General features: G+C 42.4%; 1 protein-coding gene across 2 annotated transcripts in view; it reads right to left on the bottom strand.

Annotated features, from left to right (window-relative positions):
- Positions 1-354: 354 nt before the first annotated feature.
- EFS (embryonal Fyn-associated substrate) overlaps positions 355-23,537 on the bottom strand; it is a 36,179-nt gene continuing 12,996 nt past the window's right edge. The window contains exons 1-6 of one of the 2 annotated variants that reach the window (XM_040354473.1): positions 21,150-21,224; positions 19,670-19,972; positions 17,121-17,225; positions 11,164-12,141; positions 10,923-11,003; positions 355-983 (exon numbers count right to left, since the gene is read on the bottom strand). In XM_040354473.1, coding sequence (XP_040210407.1) covers positions 561-983; positions 10,923-11,003; positions 11,164-12,141; positions 17,121-17,225; positions 19,670-19,972; positions 21,150-21,209 — 1,950 coding nt within the window. In that variant the 5' untranslated portion in view covers positions 21,210-21,224 and the 3' untranslated portion in view covers positions 355-560. Of the gene's footprint in view, positions 984-10,922; positions 11,004-11,163; positions 12,142-17,120; positions 17,226-19,669; positions 19,973-21,149; positions 21,225-23,537 lie in introns of those variants that run through there. The other variant, XM_040354474.1, reaches the window with a different exon arrangement.

Raw genomic sequence — 23,537 nt, 5'->3', positions numbered from 1 at the left:
TCAGATTTTTTTTCACCATCTGTGTCCCATTGGGGAGATTTCCCTTCACTTCCCTGCAAATGAAGGGAATTCCTTGGTGACCCCCCAGGTCTCCAGAAGTAGTGTGGCATTAGAATATTTCCCTTCTATTACTGTTCTGGTGACAGCCCAAAGTTGGGGATTTTGTTTTACCTTCACTTTTAATGATAATGGTAACAGGACAAATAGAGAGGGTGAAACTCGCTAATGGAGACAGGAGACCGCAATAAAACCTGACAGTTCTAGTCCCTCTCCTCTCTATCCAAAACATATACTTTAAGGCTTACTAGTACTATGTTTTATAAAATAAATAAATGTTTCTCTATATGCTACAAATAAATACAATAAGAGTGAATTTATTGTAGTTTTTCATATATATTTAAACATAACATCAGAGATCTTGATACAAAATAAATACTAAAATGAAAAGGTCAGTAAAATGATTAGGCAGGTAGTACCATGAATTTCTCAAAATTATTGTAGATTTTTCTACCATAATCCAAATCAACCTTCCAAATGTCTGAAGTTCTGTTTTTCATGAGTCAGGCAGCAGACAGTTTTTGTAGAAGTTCTGTGAAGCTATGAGCACAGGTACAGAGTACAGATACACTGGCTGCCATGGCTTTGAGTGCAACAGGAGATGGGTACAGGGCAGCAGCCTCCTTTGTAGCTATCACAACTTCTTTGAGGGCTTGGCATAGGGTTCCTCCTTCTCCTGCTAATTTAACTTGCAGTTGAGTACAGCTGAGCAATCGGCCAAGTGTGTCCCCGATGAACACAAGCTTGTGTGCAGCAATCACCAGCTGTTTTCCATGTCCTACAAAAATACGTGGTGGTTGTGAGCTTGCACTTCCCAGAAATGTACCCATGCAGGTCTCAAGTGTCTGTAGGTGTCCATGACTTTGAGATGCATAAAAGCGCAGCAAATGACGGTCTTCTTCTGATGGCTCTGGACAAGGGTCAGCCTGGAATAAAAGAGTTCCCAGGTGAGTGATTCCTATATTGTAGTTGTACATTTTATTGATGGTCTACTAGCAAAGCAGCATAAAACAAATAGGGCAAAGTACAGCCAAAGAGTTGTATAAATCTACAGGGCAGGAAAACGTGTATGCTTGCAATCAATAGCACTCAGTTGATAACAGTGTTTTTTTCCCCTTTATTTTTTTTTTTTTACCACACCTACCAGGAAATACATGCAAAAACAACTAATAAACATGATAAGATGCCAGGGTTTCTTTTGCACATCATTATTGATATTGCAGGGCACTCCTGTCATCTACAAGCAAGGGTGGGAGGGTATTGTGTAAAGCTGGCTATAGATGGTTCAGATCCCTGCTGAACCTGCTGAGATTCGAACCACGTATGGTCAGGCTGATAACACATATACATTGTTATGGCTGCATTAAAATAATTTAACTATTCATAAATAAATGTAGAATTCCTCTTCATCATGAGAAACATTTTTTTCAACCAGTTCAGGGTATCGAAGAGGGATTCAGATACCCATCCAATGAATCTGCAAATGCTGGTTATTTATCAGGGAATTTGATGAATATTTCACCAATTTAGCATCTCCTGCCCCTCTATGCCTGGAAATCTACATATGATATTGTACAAATATTAGCACTGCATTTGCAACATACTGTATTTGCTGGCGTATAAGACTACCTTTTACACTTAAAAAAAATGGCCAAAAAGCAGGGGTCGTCTTATACGCCGGGTCAGCTGCTCGCATGCGTGCTGGATGTGCGGTAATACTGTATGTAGCTTCGGCTACATACAGTATATACCGCTTAGCCAATCCCGGTGAGCGATGTATTCAAATGAATACAGAGCCTGCTCGGATTGGAGTAACAACCTCTGCCAATCCGAGCAGGCTACATACAGTAGCCTGCTCGGATTGGCTTTGAGAGTCAGAGAGGCATGGGCTGATGATGTTACAGCCTCTGCTAATCCAAGCAAGCTTTGTATTAATTAATAGAATACATCGCTCGTCGTGATTGGCTCCAGCTCCAGCAAGAATGAAAAAGAATATGGCTCCAGAAGGAAGAAATATGAAGCGTCGAAAGCCTCAGAAGGGGGGTCGTCTTATATGGTGAGTACAGGCAAAAAATCTTAAAAAACTGTAAAATTAGGGGGTCGTCTTATACGCCCGGTCGCCTTATACACCGGCAAATACAGTATTTAGTTTTTCCCTTTTTTAGAGGCTGCATCACTTCTTGTGACCACTAGAGGGGGTGTTTACAAAATAAACTACAATAAATAATTCCATCTGAATTTACACGGTGTTTCCTCTAGTCTCATTATTGTATTAGAGACATGGTTAGCTCCTAAACCTAAAATTTTCCCTGAAAAATATAAAACTTTTAATAGAAAAATGTGTTACCTCTTACATTGACAGGCGAGGATTTTAAGGGTTTTCTCTAAAATCTCAAAAATAGAAAGTAAGATAAACATGCTGTGATGTAATAATGGGGGTTTCTAATGCTGACTTCCTTCTGAAAATTATTACCTGACTGTCATTGACTTGGAACAAGGCTGCAGATCAGGGAAGTCATATGTCGTGGACTATTGATGTAAAGCTCAGATCCTAAAGAGTCAGCATAAAGACCAACAGATTTACATGGCGCACTCCAGATAGGGCTATAACATTAAAATAGTGTAAAATGTTTGTGACTATGTCGCATGATGAGACAGTCTTAATTAGTCCAGAGTAATAGTTTGTCCATGTAATTATGACCAATAAACTATCCTTAGTGGCTGCCGGCTTGGAAAAGAGCTAGAAGAGACTTCCACTAGCGGCCGGACCCGAGGCAGCTCCTACAGCCCTAGACCCACAAGCACCTCTCCTTGGACAGTGCGGATGATCCTAATATACTACATTTTAATCGCCCTCTTGTGAGTGTTACTCTTATGTTCCAATTTTTAAAATGTTTTACTGCTACATTTAGATGGTGCTGCTTTTTGTCTCCCACTGGAGAGTTAGCATGGCAGCCAGGCAACTAGAGTTTTTTTTTTTTTTTTAAAGGAGTTCACTATCTGCACCCTCCATTTCTTTCATGATGGGTAAAACTGGCCACTAATACACTTTTATGTATTGTTGTTCAAGGTAAACCTTTCATGAAAGAAATGCAGTGCCTGCCATTGCTGACATTGTTCTGTAAAGAAGCCTGGCTGTCAAGCTGATCCTTCTTGTATCAATACTTTGAGTGACTGACTAGTAACAAGTATGAATATTAGGAACGGGAAAAGCCTTTTATGTGCATTCTTGATTCAGGTTACTGTTGCAAGTTAAAGGGTGGGATCAACATGACAGCCAGACAACCATCATTTTCAGGAGAGGTGAGCAATGGCAGCCTCCATGTTTTACACATTTTCTATAACTGTACAGATGTGACAATATCACCCCAGTGACAATATCACCCCAGCCTTATCTCAGAAAATATTAGCTACAAAAGTCTGATCAAAACTACACGTGAAGCGATCCTGGGGCTGTCTGTTGAGTTTATAAATGACCTAATGCTGCATCTATCACTATTCAACTGCTGCTGCGTTTTTGGATGGGCCTCCTTTCTGCTCCAAATGCTCAAATCTTGGCATAGAGCCAGGAGCGTTTGCGTTCATGATTTTTACAGCGACTTGTCGCTCAATAATCGTGGTAAAATTACACTGTTTGGGGGTGCCATTAAAGCAGAGCCCCAGCCCCCCTTCCAAAAATTAAAAGTCAGCAGCTACAAAAACTGTGGTTGCTGACTTTTAATATTAGGACACTTACCTGTCCAGGCACCCCAGCCGATTTTTCTATGGGCTCTTAGGTGCTGCCACAGCCGTTCCTTCACAGCCGGTTCCCTACTACACATGCGAAGCGTGCTGCACTTTCTGGATGGCCCAGTGGCGGTGAAAGGAAGAGGGGAGTCAAGCTTCTGGGGGACCTCAACTAGGCTAGGTCTCCCAGAAGTGGGGACAGGGACCTGTCAAAAACTGGTACCTGTTCCTCCATCGCACCCGAAAGATGCCAAATATGGCAGTAGAGGGGGAGGAAGAAAAGCAGAGTTTCTTTTGGGTGGAGCTCCACTTTAAGAAATAATGGTATCGCAAATGCATTCTAGAATTGCGCGCAAATTCACAGCCATTCCGCACACGATCCAGAACACCTAGGTGTGAATGAAGCCTTAAAGTATATTCCTATTCATCCTTTTGTAGAATACCTTCCATGTACACCCAATCTAAATTCTGATTCAATTTACATACTAATTCAAGTGCTGCTTTGCCGTATTGCACATGGTGGTATATGCCGTTGATATTTTGGTACTGAGAAATTTATAAGGAAACTGTAGTGAAAGCGTGTTTTCTACCCCTGGTGTTTTTTTTTTTTTTTTTATAAGAACTGTTGTGGGCCAGATTCAGAAAGGACTTACGACGGCGCAGCGCCATGTACGCCGTCGTAAGTCCTAATCTGGCCCGTCGTATCTATGCGACTGATTCTTAGAATCAGTTACGCATAGATATCCTTTAGATCCGACAGGCGTAAGTCTCTTACGCAGTCGGATCTAAACTGCAATTTTTTTTCCCCCGCTAGGTGGCGCTTCCGTCGATTTCCGCGTTGAGTATGTAAATTAGCTAGATACGCAAATTCACGAACGTACGCGCAGCGGACGCAGTAAAGTTACGACGTTTACGTTAGGCTTTTCCCGGCGTATAGTTGCCCCTGCTATATGAGGCGCAGCCAATGTTAAGTATGGCCATCGTTCCCACGTCGAAATTTTAAAAAGTTACGTCCTTTGCGTAAGTCGTCCGTGAATGGGGCTGGACGTCATTTACGTTCACGTCGAAACCAATGACGTCCTTGCGACGTCATTTGGAGCAATGCACACTGGAATATTTTAGGGACGGCGCATGCGCACTTCGTTCGGCGCGGGGACGCGCTTCATTTAAATGATACACGCCCCCTACCCGCCAAATTTGAATTCCGCCGGGTGATTTACGCTACGCCGCCGCAACTTTACAGGCAAGTGCTTTGTGAATAAAGCACTTGCCTGAAAAACTTGCGGCGGCGTAACGTAAATCGGATACGTTACGCCGCCGCACAGATACGCCCGCTGTACCTGAATCTGGCCCTGTATTTTTATATCCTCTGATTCGCAGTTACCTATCATCTTTTTTCCCCCTTTCCCGGTTTTACTGATATGGTTGTAGTGCCCAATAAATTGCTAAATGTATGAAATACAGACATCTTTCCTTTCATGGGGGAATGCCAGATCATTCTGACAGCCATAAAGTGTAATGGAGCAAACTCAAGCCAGTTTCTAAAAAAAAAAATCTATATTTGCATGATCTACCACTGCTTGTATCTTGGGATCTATTTCTTGTGTGACGATTACTTTTAACTGACAGTAACCTTTGTATTTGCATTTTTTTCATCATGTGATCAGTTTAACCTGCCCAGGTATGTGACAGGTTTACTTTAAACAATGCTTGTGTTTGTCAGATTTAATACAGCTATTTAAAGAATTCTGGTAGAAACAAAAACATATCTACACCTTTTAACTCTTTTGCTGCCACATCAGTTTTTGCACGAATAATAGAATGCACATTTTAGCTCTGTACATTAGTTAAAACCTCCAAACATTATACATTTTCTAAAAGCAGGGACCTTGGAAAATAAAAAAGCGGTAGTTGCAATTTTATATTTCACAAGATATGGGTACAACGGTTTATCAAATACAGTTTCAGTAAAACATACTCTAAAGTTTAATTTTAATGCACATAAAAACAATATATTAATTAATTAAAAATAAAATAAAAGATGAGGCTGCATCGAGCAAATGGATAGCAAACATGTCAAGCCTTAAATAGACCCCTAATGGACTAATAGACAGGCCAATATGTTTCTAAAAACATATTTTTATTTAAAATCTATTCTGTTGTCAATTAGCTGAGCAAAGGGAAAAAAGCTTCTACTGATTCATTGGAGCAGATATTGTTACACAAGCTCAGTTATAAGCAAAGGAGGAGTGTCCACATACACACCATGGCCCAGATCCACAAAGAAGTTACGTCGGTGTATCTATTGATACGCCGCGTAACTTCTAGGATGCTCCGGCGTATCTTTGTTTTGTATCCACAAAACAAGATACGCCTGAAGCTGGGCTAGATCCGACTGACGTACGTCTTAGTATGCCGTCGGATCTAAGGTGCATATTTACGCTGGCCGCTAGGTGGCGCTTCTGTTGATTTCCACGTAGAGTATGCAAATTAGCTAGATACGCCAATCCACAAACGTACGTCCGCCCGACGCATTTTTTTACGTCATTTACGTAAGGCTTTTTTCGGCGTAACGTTACCCCTGCTCTATGAGGTGTACGCAATGTTAAGTATGGACGTCGGGCCAGCGTAGAATTTTCCGTCGTGTACATCGTTTGCGTAAAACGTTCGCGAATAGGGCTTTGCGGGCGTAATTTAATTTGAAAATTCGACGTGATACTGAGCATGCGCCGTACGAAAAAAGCATCATTTACGTGGGGTCAAGCTTATTTTACATAAAACACGCCCCCCTGTTCATCATTTGAATTCCGAGCTCTTACGCCGGGAGATTTACGCTACACCGCCGTAACTACTTGCCTCTCAAAGTAGCGGCGGCATAGCGTAACTACGATACGCTACGCCTGCCTAAAATTACCCTGCTGACTGTGGATCTGGCCCCATAATTTCTTAACATGTGTATGACTGTCAGAGAGCCATGAGGACACCATCAACGCACCAGGGTTACATCATGTTACGTTCAATTTATTTTTTAAGTATATCTGAAGGCAAAACTTTTTTGCGGAGTGGAGAGGGATTAGAACGCCTGTTGGGTTTTTATTGCTGTATGAGTTCAAATGAAGAAGATTGAGCAGTTTTATTTGTCCTGGTGACCATTATAGCTAAAAGTGTAATAAAATCCCAAATTCTGAGTGGTCACCAGAACAGGGATAGAAGGGAGATCTTCCAATGAGAAAATTAGTTCTGATGACCCCGGTGACTAACAGGGATTTTCCTCACTTTGGAGGGCTTTCCTCTAACCTCCTGTTGTGGCTACCGAGCAGGAAGTGAAGGGAACAGTACACAAATGGCAAACAAATGGACAAGGGTTATAACACTCCCTTACTCCATTTAAAAAGTTTTGCTTTCAGGTCTATGAATAATTGTATTTATGTAGCACTAAAGTTTTGGAGTTGGATTTATAACATATTTTACCATACATTTTGACAATTCTGAAAGATGCAGTAAAGAGTTTAATGTCTGGATCACAAAAGGGACAACAATCATTTTCATAACACTGAGGGAGTCCTCTTTTATTACTAAGGCAGGCCATATACACATTGCAAATTTCTTTCTGGTAATTCCTCCTGCTGAGCCATTGTCATCTCCCAGCAGGGGTGGTGAAGCCATACCCATTGAGAAAAAAAAACTGTGATTTTTGCTAGCAGCTATACTAGGCGTTAGTGATAATCGCAAGTAAAATTTGGCAGGCTGGTTGTACCCAAGTTGATTGATCGGTATGTCTATGGCGGGCATAAAAGATCATGAGAGTGATCCATAGGACAGATATTAGCAAATTAGGTACATAAAAATTGAATCCGTTCTATCCTAGTCTACAAAAAAAAGTGTTGTAAACAAGCCCATAAGTACAAGACAGTTCATTTACAGAAAATGGAAGCTATGTATCTCTGTTGTACATAAGGAGCAATCAGAACTCCGAAGAAGAGAGTGTGTTGTGTTGGGTTGTCAGGCCTTTTTGTACTTTCAAGAGGGTATGTCCTGCCAAGGTGCAGAAACTGCAGGGTGTCTCATCACCTTTTTTAGCCAGAAATCCTATCTCTGATGGATGCACTTGGTAGCTGCATTGTGGAGCCTGTAGGGTACAATGCAATGTACATAACCCTGCAAAAAAACACTCAATGATTCATGCAGAGGCTGGTCCCATAACGTTGATCAATTATATGACCTTCTCCTGGCACAGTCATTGAAATAACGGGGCTTCACTAAACACATTTGTAAAGCACATTGCTGAACACAATCTGTTTTGAAAGGCTTAGTTTACCTTTGGGACCACATTTCATGTTACACCCATATTTAGGGTGTAACATAAAATATTGTCACATTCATCAACCCCCACCCCCCCCCCCCCCCCACCCTCAAACGCCCTTCTGTGTTTGAATTCAGCATAGATGTGCTTGGCTCCACCCATACATCTGCATCATCCATTCACAAACACTAAGAAACTTGCAGATCTCAATCAAACAAAAGTGTGATGATGTCCCGCATTTTATTTTATTTTTTTGTATTTAGGGTGCAATGCACAGACTCTTGCATTGTTCACATCTCATTCCCAAGTCTTTACAGAGGTATGGACCTATCATAAAGGTGCTGGAGGTGGTAAACAGTGCACATTTTTTTTTATCAATATGGTGATTTTTTTTTTTCAATAAGTAGACAATGCCTTTAAGCTGACATCACACTGATCTATTCCTATTCCTGTGTACAATAACCCTTGGAGTGATGCCAGGTATTTTTGCAATTTTAAAGGAGATGTTCACTTTTTAACAAAAAATAAATGCAATTTTTTTTGCAGGTTAAAAAAAATAGCATTTGTTATTTTTGGTTTCTGGAGCCTCTAAAGCATTGTACCAGCAATCAGTAGATCACTGGTGCCATGCCGGTCTTCTGCAGACCTGTTAGTGTATCTGTGTGCCTGTACATCGTACAGGTAAGCAGATACAATCTGGCAGGAAGACTAAATGAACTACCATGGCACTCCACAGCACCATGGTAGTTCATTCAGAACTACAAGCTGACAGCTGCAAAGGACTTGTAGTTTTCCATTCATAAAAGACTGAATGAGTGACGCGGATGGGCGGGCGAGCTTTGCTTATCCATGTTTTTTTTAAACTGTGACAGCTAGTGGGGGAGAGAACTCAGCTAGCTGTCAGACCGGGGGCCAGGCTGTTTCTCAGGCCTCGTACACATAACGGAGAAACTCGTCGTAAAAGAAACATTGTTTTCCTCGGCGAGTTCCTTGTCAGGCTTGTCGAGAATCTTGTCAAGCTTTCTTTGCGTACACACTGTCAAGACAAAATCTCGTCGTTCTCAAACGCGGTGACGTACAACACGTACGATGGCACTATAAAGGGGAAGTTCTAATCCATTGGCGCCACCCTTGGGGCTGCTTTTGCTAATCTCATGTTACTGCGTGTTAAGTAAAAGTTTGGTGAGAGACGATTCGTGCTTTTCAGTCTGTTACAGCGTGACGAATGTGCTATCTTCATTACGAATGCTACTTTTACCGAATGTACGCTCTTGTCTCATACTTTATTCTGAGCATGTGTGTGTTTCTAAGCACACACACAAACGTGTTTCTCGTCGTAAACCAGCGAGAAACACGACACGGAAATTGAGACTCCCGACAAGGAAAAGCAGAACTTGTTCTTTTTTCTTCTCGTTGAGACCCTCGACAGTTTTTTCAACGAAAAACATACACACGACCGTTTTCCTTGGCAAAAAAGTTCTGCCACCAAGTTTCTTGATGGATTTTGTTGAGGAGAGCGGTCGTGTGTATGAGGCCTAACACGTTACTCCCTGAATATAGATGTAACATGTTACGAAAGGTGAACTTATCCAGACACCTTTTGGTGTTAACTCTTTGCCAAAAGTTTTATTTGTAAAGTATAAAATAGACCTTCTCTTAAACTAATTACTGAATAACAAATGAGAGTGTAAGACCGCGTACACACGACCGGTTTTCTCGGCAGAATCCAGCAAGAAACTCGATGGGAGACGTATTCTGCCGAGAAAACCGGTCATGTGTACACTTTTCGCCGAGAAACCCGTCGGGAAACTCGTCTAGCCAAAAAGAGAGCATGTTCTCTATTTCCTCAACGGGCAATGGGAAAATTTGTCTCGACAAGTTTTTTGACAGCCGAACAAGGAACTCGACGGGGAAAACGATGTGTTTTTCGCCCGTCGAGTTTCTCTGTCAGGTGTACACGGCCTAATAGAAAGTAAAATTAATTTGGAGTTTAAAGCCCAACTTCAGCCAAAAGTATATTTAAACTGAATAGAGAAGAGTAAAGCCTTGTACAAACGATCGGTTTGTCTGATGAAAACAGACCAATGGGCCGTTTTCATCGGACAAACCGATCGTGTGTGGGCCCCATTGGTTTGATCTCCATTGGTGAAAAAAAATAGAACATGTTTTAAATTTTTCCTATGGATAAAAAACCAATAGAAAAATCCAATCGTCTGTATGGAAATTCATTGGTCAAAAATCCACACATGCTCAGGATCAAGTCGACGCATGCTCGGAAGCATTGAACTTCATTTTTCTCAGCACGTCGTAGTGTTTTACGTCACCGCGTTTGGACACGATCGGATTTTTGACTGATGGTGTGTAGGCAAGACTGATGAAAGTCAGCTTCATCGGATATCCGGCGAAAAAATCTATCGGATTAGATTCCATCAGATATCCGATCGTGTGTACGAGGCTTTAGAACATTTGTCATGATTTTATTGTATTGTATTTTATTGTTTCCAACGGGAAGATTTTTGCTTGGTGGGTGTGTGGTCACTGGAATGTGAAGTGCGCAGAATATTTGCAATGAGGCAAAGAAAGCAGTAGCAGCATTTTTTGGTCAAGTGAGAATGGCTTAAAGCCCCTGTAAGGCATTTATTGTTATCTGCTTTACCAACCAGGGGTTTCTAATCCTTTCCCATTCTGGCCAAACAAAAAAAACTACAAATTAGAGACAGACTTTATTGTAGCGACCAATAAGTGATATATATATGATTAGATTCTCACATACCATTTATTGTCCTTATAAAATAAAGTACAACCTGGGAAAATGAAAGGATATAACTACACTCACCTTTTTCTCCTGTGAATTGCGCTGATCTATGTCTGTAGGTCTGTCTTTGGATTTTTGCATTGTCTGAGTAGTGACAGTACCCTGGGAGAAAAAATGGTCACAGTTATAAACATGCAAACAACAGTACTGGATAGGGAAAGTACTGAAACATACAATGGCACTTTCTATGAGGAATGATTTTCAGTGGCCTAAGCCATAACATAATGTTTGGATAACGTGTTATCTTTAGTGTATATTTTACCTGTAAATGAACATAATGATTGTCTCTGCACTGAATCCTCTCATATTCACTGTGTGCATCTTCACCAGAATCAGTAGGAGTGCAGTGCATGATAGGTGGTGGTGGCAGAGGTCGGTCCTGGATGCTGCCTTTGCGATGTGTAGCAGGGGAGGCTGTGGGTAGTGCAGGAAGTGGCCGCCGGGAAAGGCTTTCACTAGAAGAGAGTCGTGGTCGTGGGAAAAGAAGGCCAGCATTGGCACTCACGAGTGCTACAATAAACCCACTCTGCTCCTGAATTCCGTTAACCACTGATAGCTCAATATTGGCTTCCTGCAGTGCCAGTAAGGCAAGCTCGAGTTTTTCAAGGTGCCCTGAGAGTTGTCGGTGCAATGATGGATCTGAGGCTTGACAAGAGTGAAGGAGAACAACCTGGGCCAAGCCCACAAAGTCTTTAAGGGCTTCCACTACCTGAGCTGTAACTTGATAATCCAAGCACCCCTGTCCTGAGCTCTCTTGCATCTTTTCAAACATAAGTACCGCTGTCCTTTGCAGTTCTTGGTGCAACAGTCTTAATGACTCCATGGTGGAAACTCCATCACTACGAGGATCCCTTGACAGGACAGATGGCAGACCAGACTCCCGACTTCCTCCAGAGTCTGCGGAACGAGCGCTGCCTGTACTGGAGATCGAAAGACGATGAGTTTGAGGGGGTTCAAGAGTTTCTGGTACGTTGCCACAACTTAAAATGTCTTCTGGTGCTTCATAGAGATTCTGGAGCCCTGACACCCGTTTTAAATTTGAGGGCAAAGAATAAATACCCTCATCTTCTTCATTATCTGATAGTGGCACGTTCTGAAACATTGGTGGCACATCATATATATCTTCAGGTATCTCTTCAGTGGGTTGGGCAGCCACATCCTTCACACGCAACACAGGACTGTCGTATGTTTCAGATGCAGATTGTATATCCCTCAGTAACGATGATGGCTTATCATAAACCTAGAGAATTAAGAAGGAAAAAAAAACATTAACATAACATCAGTCAAACCAGCCTGCAACAGAGCAGCTGGGATGCATGCAGTAAAGGAACCATATACATATAGTGGTATAAGTTCACCTTTTGGAACATGACGCTCGCTCGTCCACTCCCCTCCCTTTCCCAACCTGCCGGGTTGCATGCTTGGATAAGAGTTTGGTACGCCATTTAAAAAATCCATACTAGACCCAAAGGGCCTGGTATGGACCTGGGGAGGGACCGTTTTCGCCAAAAAAATTTTTACATTCAGCTGACAGTTGATGACTCCATCGGTTAAGCATACGGCAACCAGCTATATACAGTGTTAAAATACATGATTTACAAATACAAAACTTGCGTTTCTGGTGCTATTCCATTAGAGTCTATTACACGCAAAACGACTTTAACTTGCATAGATTGTTACAGGTGCTATTGAAATCAATGGGCTGCGACATGTCATGTGACTTTGTGTCCAAAGTCACATGACAAGTCGCACTAGTGAATGGAGCCTTAGAGACACAGGAATTTGGACACAGGTTATGCTGCCACATTCAGGTAGTAGCCCCAGTATAACCCCTTCAGTTTTGTGAGAAAGTAATACAGACCAGAAAATTAAAAGGGACCTGTATCCCTTAATGGACTCAAAGTTATAGATTTTATGTTATTTACAAAAATTTTACGTCCACAGGAAAAGGGAATTAAAAAACAAAACGGGACATCCAAAAGCAGTCCAACTGAGGGGTGAGCAACAGCCACTGAGGGATCTAAGATGGAATCAGGAATCAAGACCAATCAGAAAAAGCAGAAGGGACAGTGCCATTTGAACCAGCCCATTAACCCAAAGCAACTCAGGGTTCAAACAAAGGAATTCTTGGTCCATAGGAACCATCTTGCCTCAAGGTCAGGCTATCCGATATAGATGGGGAGGCTTCAGAAGAATGAGAGTCAACAACAGGAGAGACAATGTTAGGAGGGTAATCCTGCAACACTATATAAGCCCCAAAGGGGGGTGGGTCCCTGACAGTTAAGGAAAGGTCTACTGACCAACAGGATGTAGACTGTTAGTGAGGGCTAAACAGCTTGTTGATGATCAATAGTTACTAATACTAGACGCCCGTAAGGCCCCATCTGGTCAAAGCTTGCAGGAAATGGGTCTTCAAAAACATTCTGGGTGCAAGGGTCCAGAAAGCTGACTCTCTTCAAAGAAGGCTATCTAAGTGAGGATTCCAAGTTAATACACTAGGGTAGACATAAGGTCCACTGCTCAAGCAACAACAGGTGCCTTCAAAGGATACTGAGATTAAGGTCCCTGTTAAGGAAGGAAGCATCAGAAACAGGTCCCAACTAAACTCTGTATGTCAAATGAGTGGGAAGGAGGAATACTAAGGGGATCAACTATATCCAAGAATATAGAATACTATTGGAGGTGGGAAAGATAACCAATGTGGAACAACTCCTAAAGGCAAGTTCCAACTATTAAAGGAACATAGGGTATCAGGGAAACCTAAAAAGATACAGAGCTAAATGCAGTAACACAGAAGACAGGGTGAATGGTAGCTGAAAAAGGCATACCAAAGAGGTTAGCCCAAATACCAAGCAGGCACAATATCCAGGGACACACCTGGATGTACAAACAGCCCCCCCCCCCCCCCCTATGTAAGTAACCCTCACGCAGAAGGCTTTAGAGAGAGGTTAGCAGACCCTATGGTCCAGGTGTGAGCGAGACTCATGTGAGACTCCGATCAACTAACCAAAACCTTCTCCACATCCCCCAAGTCCCTCTACAAATCGAAGGGAGAACGAAGATTTGCAGTCCAAGAACCACGGCTATGGAACGCGCTACCAACGAACATCCGCATGGAAGAAAACCATCGGGCCTTCAGGAAAAAACTTAAGACCCGCCTCTTTTGAAGCATAAGGACAACACCGGATGAAAATAAGCACCTTGAGGTGATTTAGTTCGCATTTGTAGCGCTATACAAGTTATTCACTCACTCATGTTTACAATTACTGCCAGAGTAGACAAGGGAGAAGGGTGGGGTTCCTCTGACAGTTCTGCAGATCTCCTGTGCTCAGGGTAAATAAAAAGGTAATTTTTTTTGGACATTTCATTCGTTTTCCACAAACATAGCCAGAGCACCCTGTGCATTTGCAAGGACATCAGTCCTGTGCGAGACACAAGTTTTTTATTGCAATCTGTACCCCCATTAAAGAGATTCACCATATCTATTTTCCCCGTTTGTTGGGCAAATCTTCCAATTGGGACACTAGTTCTGGTGACCTAGGGGTCCTCAAGTAATTCCCTTAATTTTCATTTATTTATTCTCACTTCCTGTTTGGCTATGGGACAGGAAGTGAAGAGAAATCTCAGTAATGGGACACAGATGGCGAAAACAAATCTGACAGGGGTTATAACCACTCTTTGCTCTATCCAAAATGAAAAAAAAAATGTTTTGCCTATAGTTTTACTTTAAATTAAACTGGGACCTACAGGAAATTTTACTTCCTGTCAGTGAAGTCCCAAAAGGTGAGTACACGTTTGATTATTTTGTGTTCTGATACAAGCTAAGCTATGGTCCAGGTTCTTTCAGGGTGTATCTAGTTCCTAAAGGGTGGGGATCACCAAACTATGGCCCTCCAGTTCGGAAAATACAATTCCCATCATGCCTGTGAATGTCAAGAGTTTTACAATGTCTCATGGAATGTGTAGTTCCGCAACAGCTGGAGTGCCATAGTTTGGAGATCCCTGCCATAGAAGAATGTCCCAAGATCAGAGATGATACCAGGTACTGCAGGCCTGGAATTACCTACAGGCTCATGAGTATCAGAGACACTGTACAGGAGATTGCGCCAGAAAGCGTTTAAAGCCTCTGTAAGCAGAATGCTGCAGTAACTGTACAAAAAATCTTACTCAGCCCCTATCTGACAAAGCTGAGGTAGACATTGCAGATAATAACCCTATAACAATGAGGGTCCCTGGTTCCAGATTACAGGTGTCAGTTCTGTATAGAGATAGTAGATAAATGCCCCCAGAACCACTGAGGGAGTATGGGCTAAAGTTGCCTGTGGCAGTAGAATAAATCTGGAGACCAGACATTCATATGGTGCTTTAGAAGCAGGAACGGCAAAGGAATAGATGCTTCCTCCAGGCTGAATTGCACCACACCTAACAGATCCCTCAGTCTTAAAGTGGTTGTAAAGGCAGAAGTTTTTTTTTATCTTAATGCATTCTATGCATTAAGATAAAAATCCTTCTGTATGCAGCAGCTCCCCTAATGCTTACCTGAGCCCCATCTCTATCCAGTGATGTCCATGAGTGCCTCGGCCTTCCGGGACTCTACTTCCTAATTGGCCGAGACATTGGCTCCTGCTGCTGTCAATCAAACTCAGTTAGCCAATTGAGAGAGAGGGGGCAGGGCCGAACTGCGGCTCTGTGTCTGAATGGATACATGGAGCTGCAGCTTGGCTCGGGTGCCCCCATAGCAAGCTGTTTGCTGTGGGGGCACTCAACAGGAGGGAAGGGCCAGGAGTTCCAGAGAAGAAGAGGATCCGGGCTGCCTTGTGCAAAACCACTGCACAGAGCAGGTAAGTTTGTTATTTTAATAGAAAAAAAAACATGAAACTTTACAATCACTCTAAGGCCCCGTACACACGTCCGAGGAACTCGACGGGCAAAACTCATCGTTTTGCTCGTCGAGTTCTGTGTGAAGCCGCCGAGGATCTCGGCGAGCCAAGTTTCCTCATTGAACAAAGAGGAAATAGAGAACATGTTCTCTATTTGGCTCGATGAGGAACTCGTCGGCTTCCTCGGCCGAAAGTGTACACACGCCGGGTTTCTCGGCAGAATTCAGCTCCGATCGAGTTTCTGGCTGAATTCTGCCGAGAAACTCGGTCGTGTGTACGGGGCCTCACCCTCACTGCAGTAAAACTGGTAGTAACACGATTTTAAAAAGAGGCTCAGTGGTGCAAATTGTAAGGTAGCTCCCAGTGTTTCAACCTGGCCAGCCTTACTCACTAAATAAGTCTTCAGAGACAGGGTCATACCAGAGACTGTGCCATGGTTCTGGACCCTAAAAGCACTCCATGGCTAACACAGTACCCAAGTGTGGAATGCACCACAATGCAGAGCCCAGTGCCTGAAGGTAACATTCCAAACTAGCTCAGAAGTCCACTCACAAAATTCAGAGACAGGGTTACACCTGAGGCTATGTGAAGACTCTGAATCCGAAAACGCATTTCCCAGCTAGCTTTAACAATACACTTAGGTCTGGAAAGTGCAATAATGTAAAGCCCAGTGTCCAAAAAGTCACATCCCAGTTTGGCCCTGCAATCATTCAGTCTGGTGGGGTCTGAGTACAGCTTCCAAAGCTATTGCTTAAGAAACGCTGATTGGGATAGCTGTGCATAAAGACCAGCTCAAACAACTCATAAAGGAATTTTAACTTATGAAATAGATGAGGCGATTTGTAATCAACTTGAAAATGGCAGCATAAGCCGACTGCTTCCGAATTCCCGTGTCCCCTAATGGGCAATGGAGAAATTTTTGGAGTATTTTTTTAATGCATACAGCATAAGTACACACATTTGACTTGGTATCATCCTTTTACAGTCTACTGTACAGCAGAGCTGAAAGAGAGGGAGGGAACACAGCACAAGAAGTCAGTTAGGCATGCTGCAATACAAGGAGCAGGCAGAAACAGAGCATGGTGGCAGAGAGCTGTGCTCATCCGTATGCTGCATCTTCTTTCACTGTCCAATCATAGGGTGGGGAGACCTGTAAGTAAAAGTGAAACTGCAACAGAAAAAGATCAGGTCTTCTTCCCTGCTAGACATGGCTGTGCTGTGGGTCTAATGACTGGTGGACAGAATTACAAATACTTTGGCAGATAAAACAACTCTCATATATGTATTTCATCTGTATTTTCAGCTTTAAAGATTTCCCTGAAGGACCATTTATGCTTACCTCTTGTGGACAGGGCTGAGATGTCTCGATATGACGTGGAGAGTTGTAGATTTCATCCTGAGGTGTTGCGATGCAGAGGCGTGCAATTGATGGAACTTGGTATACCTGTTATGATGGTTAAGATAACATTTTAAAATATATGCGACCATAAGATCACAAAAGGGATACTTAAAAGAGAAGTTCAACTTTCTGACCATGTTTCTTTTTACACCCACATTTATTACCCATCGGTCCCTGTCATTATTGAACAGCTGTGTAATTCATTCACAAGAATCTGGAAATGGAAAAACTACAAGCCCATATGCCAGCACGACAAAGATACTTGTACTCAGAGTCTCAGGTAATCGTGCTAGGGAAAGGTCTGAGGGGAAAACAGGGAAAGTGACCTGAGGTGTGCCGGGGTCACGTGGTTAGTATGCCTAAAAGGGGGCACACCCAAGTAGAAGTAAAAGAAGAAATAGCAAGAAAAAAGGGGACGGATGGGTGGGTGGGACACAAGAAAATCGTCGCCTAGAAGGAGGACGGGTTTAAATACCTCCCGACTCCTCCTACAAATACAGGCTGACCTTCGGTCAGCCTTTCACTTGTAGTTCTCAATGAAGCATAATGTTGTGATGTCACCACAACTGTAGTCCATTGACCCTTCCTGCACCCCCACAACTGAAGGTCCATACCTTGGTACAGACCTGCGGATGGAGGAATAGCAGTTTTTTTATTAATCAATATGGGCTTTTATTTTTGGGGAAAAGGTGGACTGTGCCTCTATTAAAAACACAAACAATAATGAAATGTACAGGAAATGCACCTCAAATCAGCACTGCACAGTCAGGCCTCGTACACACAACCGTTTTCCTCGACAGAATCCATCAAGAAACTTGGTGGCAGAGCTTTTTTGCCGAGGAAAACGGTCGTGTGTATGTTTTTCCTCGATCGTGGATCGTCGTGGATCTCGACGAGAAAAAAAAAAGAACAAGTTCTCTTTTTCCTCGTCGGGAGTCTCAATTTCCTTGTTGTGTTTCTTGTCGGGCTGGTTTTCAACGAGAAACACGATCGTGTGTATGCTTAGAAACCCGCGCATGCTCAGAATAAAGTATGAGATGGCAGCGCGCCTTCGGTAAAAGTAGCGTTTGTAATGGAGATAGCACATTCGTCACGCTGTAACAGACTGAAAAGTGCAAATCGTCATTTACCAAACTTTTACTTAACACGCAGTAACATGAGATTAGCAAAAGCAGCCCCAAGGGTTGTGCCAGTGGAATCGAACTTCCCCTGCCGTTGTATGTGTTGTACGTCACCGTGTTTGAGAACGAGGAGATTTGGTCTTGACCAGAGTACACAAAGAAAGCTTGTCAAGTTTCTCGACAAGCCTAACAAGGAACTCGTCGAGGAAAACCATGTGTCTTTTCCGACGAGTTCCTTGGTCGTGTGTACGAGGCCTAAGGCTCCATTCACACCTAGGCGTTTTTACGCCTGTAGCGCGACGCGCACAAACGCCAGAGGGACGAAAAGTAATGAAAGGCAATGGGGATGGTTCACATCTGAACGCCTAAACGCCTGTAGCCTGTAGCTCAAAAAAGTTCCGGACCCTTTTTTGTCGCTCCTAGCGCGCGATATGCACGTATTTGAGCGTTTTTTTTTACATTGAAGTCAATGTAAAACGCCTGATACGCGCGTATTGCGCGTAAACACGCGCTTGTACAAGCGTTTTGACGCCTGTGTTGCTGAAATCCCAGGAAGAGGAATAAAAAATTCCTAGGAGAGCAACAAGTGATGTCAGGGATGATCATTTTTCTTATTGGCTAATATGGAAAAAGACAAAGTACAAAAACGTCGAACGCCACTGTGCGAAAACGCGGGTAAACGTGCATATACGCGCGACAAAAACGTCGGTAAAAATCGCCTGTAAAAACGCCTGTACGCCCTACGCCTAGGTGTGAATGGAGCCTAACAGTCTCTGGGAATAAATTGTCATGTATTATATACATATGTATAAAGCAAATACTGTAAATAAAAAAAAAGGGAATAAACAAGCAATATACTGTAAAAACAAAACCTACAACTAAAATGTAATTGCCCATAACCCTTAAGCCTGGTACACACATTACGTTTTTAACCCAGCGGGTTGAACGAAAAAAAACAAACAAAACTGAGGGGTCCCTGTACAATCTATGTAAAAATTAGTGTGGCAATCCCCCATACTGAGCTATTGTGTTCTGACAGGGGGTATGCTCCCCCACCAGAGCACACTGATCAGCTATCACAGCCAGTGGCTGCCAGCGCTAATCGTCTGCTGGTTGGATGCTGGTTTTCCAGCATCTCCCTTCGACAAAAGCCAGTGGTTGGACTGGTTCTGTCAGACAGACAGCTGTACACACTGTCTGAATGTTGACCGGTTCCTGCTGTTCGGCCAATATTCGAATTGTGTGTACCCATCACTTTTAGGAAGGCCCTTTATGTAATTTGCTATTTGTTACAATAATAAGGTATACAGTCTTTGTAAATATATGAAAGAAATGATAATGTTGGTACATATAAGTAATGCTCTTCACCTCAGATTGTTGCTCCTCTGTTGAATTTTGCAGCATAACTTCATATTTTTGTAACTTTGGGGTAACTGCAGTGGCTCCAATGAGACGTGGTGCCTGGTATTCATTTTCCTGTGTGTTTTCCTCTGGAAGAAGTTGCAATCGATTTCCAGGAGCGATACCTTGTTTTCCCCCAAGAGAACAACGCCACCACCCCCCTAGTGTTTGAGCATCCCTTTCTAGGACAAGCATCACGTCACCTCTGCGAAAACTAAGCTCTTCAGGGCTCTCAGCTGCATTATCATACAACGCCTGGGCCAGCTGCGCCTGAGGATAAAGATAAAGAAACATATTCATGTCAGACTTAGGAACTGCAATCACAATAACTGTTTATTGTGTGTGTATAAACAATATTTCTGTCCACCTGAGTGAGATGTTCCAATGCACTTAAATCTCACTATTAGCAAGGATTTCATAAACACTTGAACACAACAAAACTATCAGGAAGTTTCTTGCACATGTTCTGAAAGTTGTATAACCTGCAATGTAAGTTGCATCTGTCAGCGTTCTATAAATTAAATATTTTTATGACATCTTCCATTATACATAAAAAATGCCTGATAATGCTAGTTTGGCTGGTTTTCATTAAAACTAGTTTAAATAAACAATGTTCCCTGTTTGACCTGTGTACATTTTTATGGCTTCCCTTTTGCCACAAACAGAAACTGCAACGTGGTTGATTGCACTCAATATTTCAAAATCGGTCCAATTATCAGAGAACTTGGCAGGCCAAGATGCATAATGTAGCCAAAAGCATTTGATGAACTAGTATAACCTCAGAGATTTCCCAGGTCATATATGAATTTGGACAATAACATACAGTACATACTACTATCTAGAGGCCCCTAGCATCATTTAGTTGAATACTGCATGTTACCACACAACAAGATATAAAAATGATGACATCTCGGGACACAGGTCTTGTGTAACAGGAAAATAACGGGAAATTAAAACAAACTACATCTGTAACCAAACCACACAGATAAACAAGAAGATCCAGTTGTAACAGCCTCAAATATATGGCAACAGTAGTGTAAATCCTTAACTGGCTAAACAAAAACAGTTATTATGCCTTTGAATATGTCCGTCTGCTTTTCAGTACCCATCAGATTTGTAAACCCTTATATAACCAACCCCTCAATTTACCAAACTGTACACAAAGGAACCATGCAGATTCCCAGCAAAGCTAATAGTATTAGAAATGGTAAGTATAGGCGTGACAGGTACTTCAGAATGCAGGTTATTACTGTGAAGGACACATTCAGTCCATAGATACCAACTCCTCAATGCACAGCCCCTGAACAACTACAGCCTTATACGCTATACTAGAGAAGAACATCTGTTCTCTCAGGCCTGATACTAATTCTATATACATTCAGATGCCATTGTTTAATTGCTTCTGAAGGTTAACGCTATTGCTATTTTATGAGATCGCCCTCCTCACCCTTCCATGTCTCTCGCCCATTATGTAGAAGGATCCTGTCTCTTTAAGAGAGCAGAACATGTGGCGATGACATCATCCCTGGTACAGAATAAAGAGAAAGGAAGCTCTGTATCCAAGTCAATGCCTCGAATGAGCCAGTTCAAGAGCTGCACGGCGATGGGGATTCCTCCCAGCGATTCACAATTAAATAGACAGTGGACCTTTTTGTTGAAATCTCTTCTTATGTCACCACTGAGCTTGCAGCCTGTGTATTATATCTCATTTACAAAAACAGCACCAACCCCCCTTCCCCCAGCAGACACCTCTTTCATTAAATCCACTATGCACAAATTCCTCCTAAAATATACTAAAATGTTCAGCCGTAGCCCCAGTCCCCCCACCCACCACAATTAATACATAGCACAAGACAGCTGTCTTCGCAGTCATAATATCTATTTCAAACCATACAGGGCACTGCGCTTACTTAGCAAGGCTTGTGCAGCTACCCAGACAACAACTGGCAACGTGTACACTTCAGGGTGAACAAAAAAAAAAGTTGAATCCAATTAATGCTTTTATTCATAAATAAAATACTCAGAGTTTCCCATGACTTGCTGATCCCAACCAACATTATAGCACAATTCTACCCCAAATTTCTCTAAGAAAGAAATCATAATCTCAGGATTTCAATATCCTGCTCTCTCCTCCTGTAAGCAGGCTCTCAGGGCTACATTACCATAGAGTTATTTTTCCCTAAATAATGATGTGGACCCAGAATCATCATTCTGCCTGATCCAAATCATCGCAAGAGATATTTTTACATCTCATCATACCTTGGAATTCTTGATTCCTTTTTATAATATTCACTAAATTTTCTTTTCAAACGTGAACCCTTTCACAGCTCTACCAAATGAACCCCTTTGCTGTTTAATGTCAGATGGGTGAGTCTGCCACAATGCCCTATGGAATCTCTCCCTATGTACCCAGACACAGCAAGATGTTGCTCTATTGCTGGCCCAAATGCTGTTAAACCTCAGATGCAGAGATTCCATAGCATAACATAACAGACAGCCTCTTAGCAATCCTGCCACTGGCAATTTGGACAAACTGTCAAGTGGCAGGATCGCTAGCGGCACAGTTCCCCTTCTGACATCAACCTTACAGATATTTAAAAAATGAGTTGCTACCTATTGCTGCATACCTTATGATAGTATCATACTTGAGTTAATATGATTTGTAAAAATCGGCGAAGTTAAAAAAAAAATGCATATTTTTTTTTTCAAATCTTAAAGTGGGTCTATCAGTAATTTTAACATTTTGCATCAAAGTAGTAATACGCCTCTCCTTTTTAAACAGCAACACATACAGAGGAAGATTTACTAAAACTGGAGCACTCATAATCTGGTGCAGCCGTGTATGGTAGCCAATCAGCTTCTAGGTTCAGATTAAATAAGCCTTGACAATAAAACCGGGAAGCTGATTGGATTCTGTGCACAGCTGCAATAGATTTTGCACTCTCCAGTTTTAGTAAATCATCCCATAGAGTCTAGCCCAGGACAATAAACAATTCCTGCCCGGTTCAGAAGCAGTTACATTTTGGTCCATTTATAGCCACATCCTTCAGCTTCCTGTGTACTGCTCTCTTAAGTCATTACTAGTCACTCTTCAGGACTACATGTCCCATGATGCACCAGCGCACATGCATGCCACTTATAAAAAATTGAATTTGCCTAATGTGAGAGAGCTGACAGTGCATCGAAAACATGCCTCTGCTCCTCCTCCAAAGGAAGTGATTGACAGCAGCTCCCAGGGCAGCACCTTGAGAGCCGCTGATAATCACTTACCTTGTAGGAGGAGCAGAGGCATGTTTTCTGTGTGTTGTCCTTGTAGGCATTGTTCTCATGTCAGCCTCCAGCCCGCTATCAAGAGCGCTCACAAATGCGTGGATCCATAGGACCCACAAGTGACCCTATAATTTAAAATCAGCTCCAGCAAAAGGGTGAGCGGCTGACACAGGGGGAAAGCTGCAAAATTGACTAGATCACCATGTGATGATAATAGTCCCTGTTTACAAACAGTTGTTGGTTAATCTGGATAAGGGGTAGATCCAATATCGTGGATCCCCTTTGGTGTAACACACAAAGTGAAGTGTGGAGGCCTACAGGTTACCCGTTAATAATGCCAATAGAAACTTGCTGTGAAGTAGATGGCTGTTGACAGTCTGTCACAGTATAAATACGTGTGCCAAGTGGTGATATATCAAAGCACAAAGGAAGAAGTGTAATAGGTGTACACAAAAATAAAAATATAAGTAAAGGTCAGGACCCTGTGCTGACCTTTAGTATCACAGTGCTGCGGTGTCAGCAAGGTGTGTGCAAAGGGTGTATGTAACCCTGTGTAACTAAAATA

Source organism: Rana temporaria, chromosome 1 (genome assembly GCF_905171775.1).
Source record: "Rana temporaria chromosome 1, aRanTem1.1, whole genome shotgun sequence".
NCBI classification, from domain to species: Eukaryota; Metazoa; Chordata; class Amphibia; order Anura; family Ranidae; genus Rana; species Rana temporaria.
Note: the sequence above shows the minus strand (reverse complement) of the source record. Positions and strands in the feature narration are given on the sequence as shown.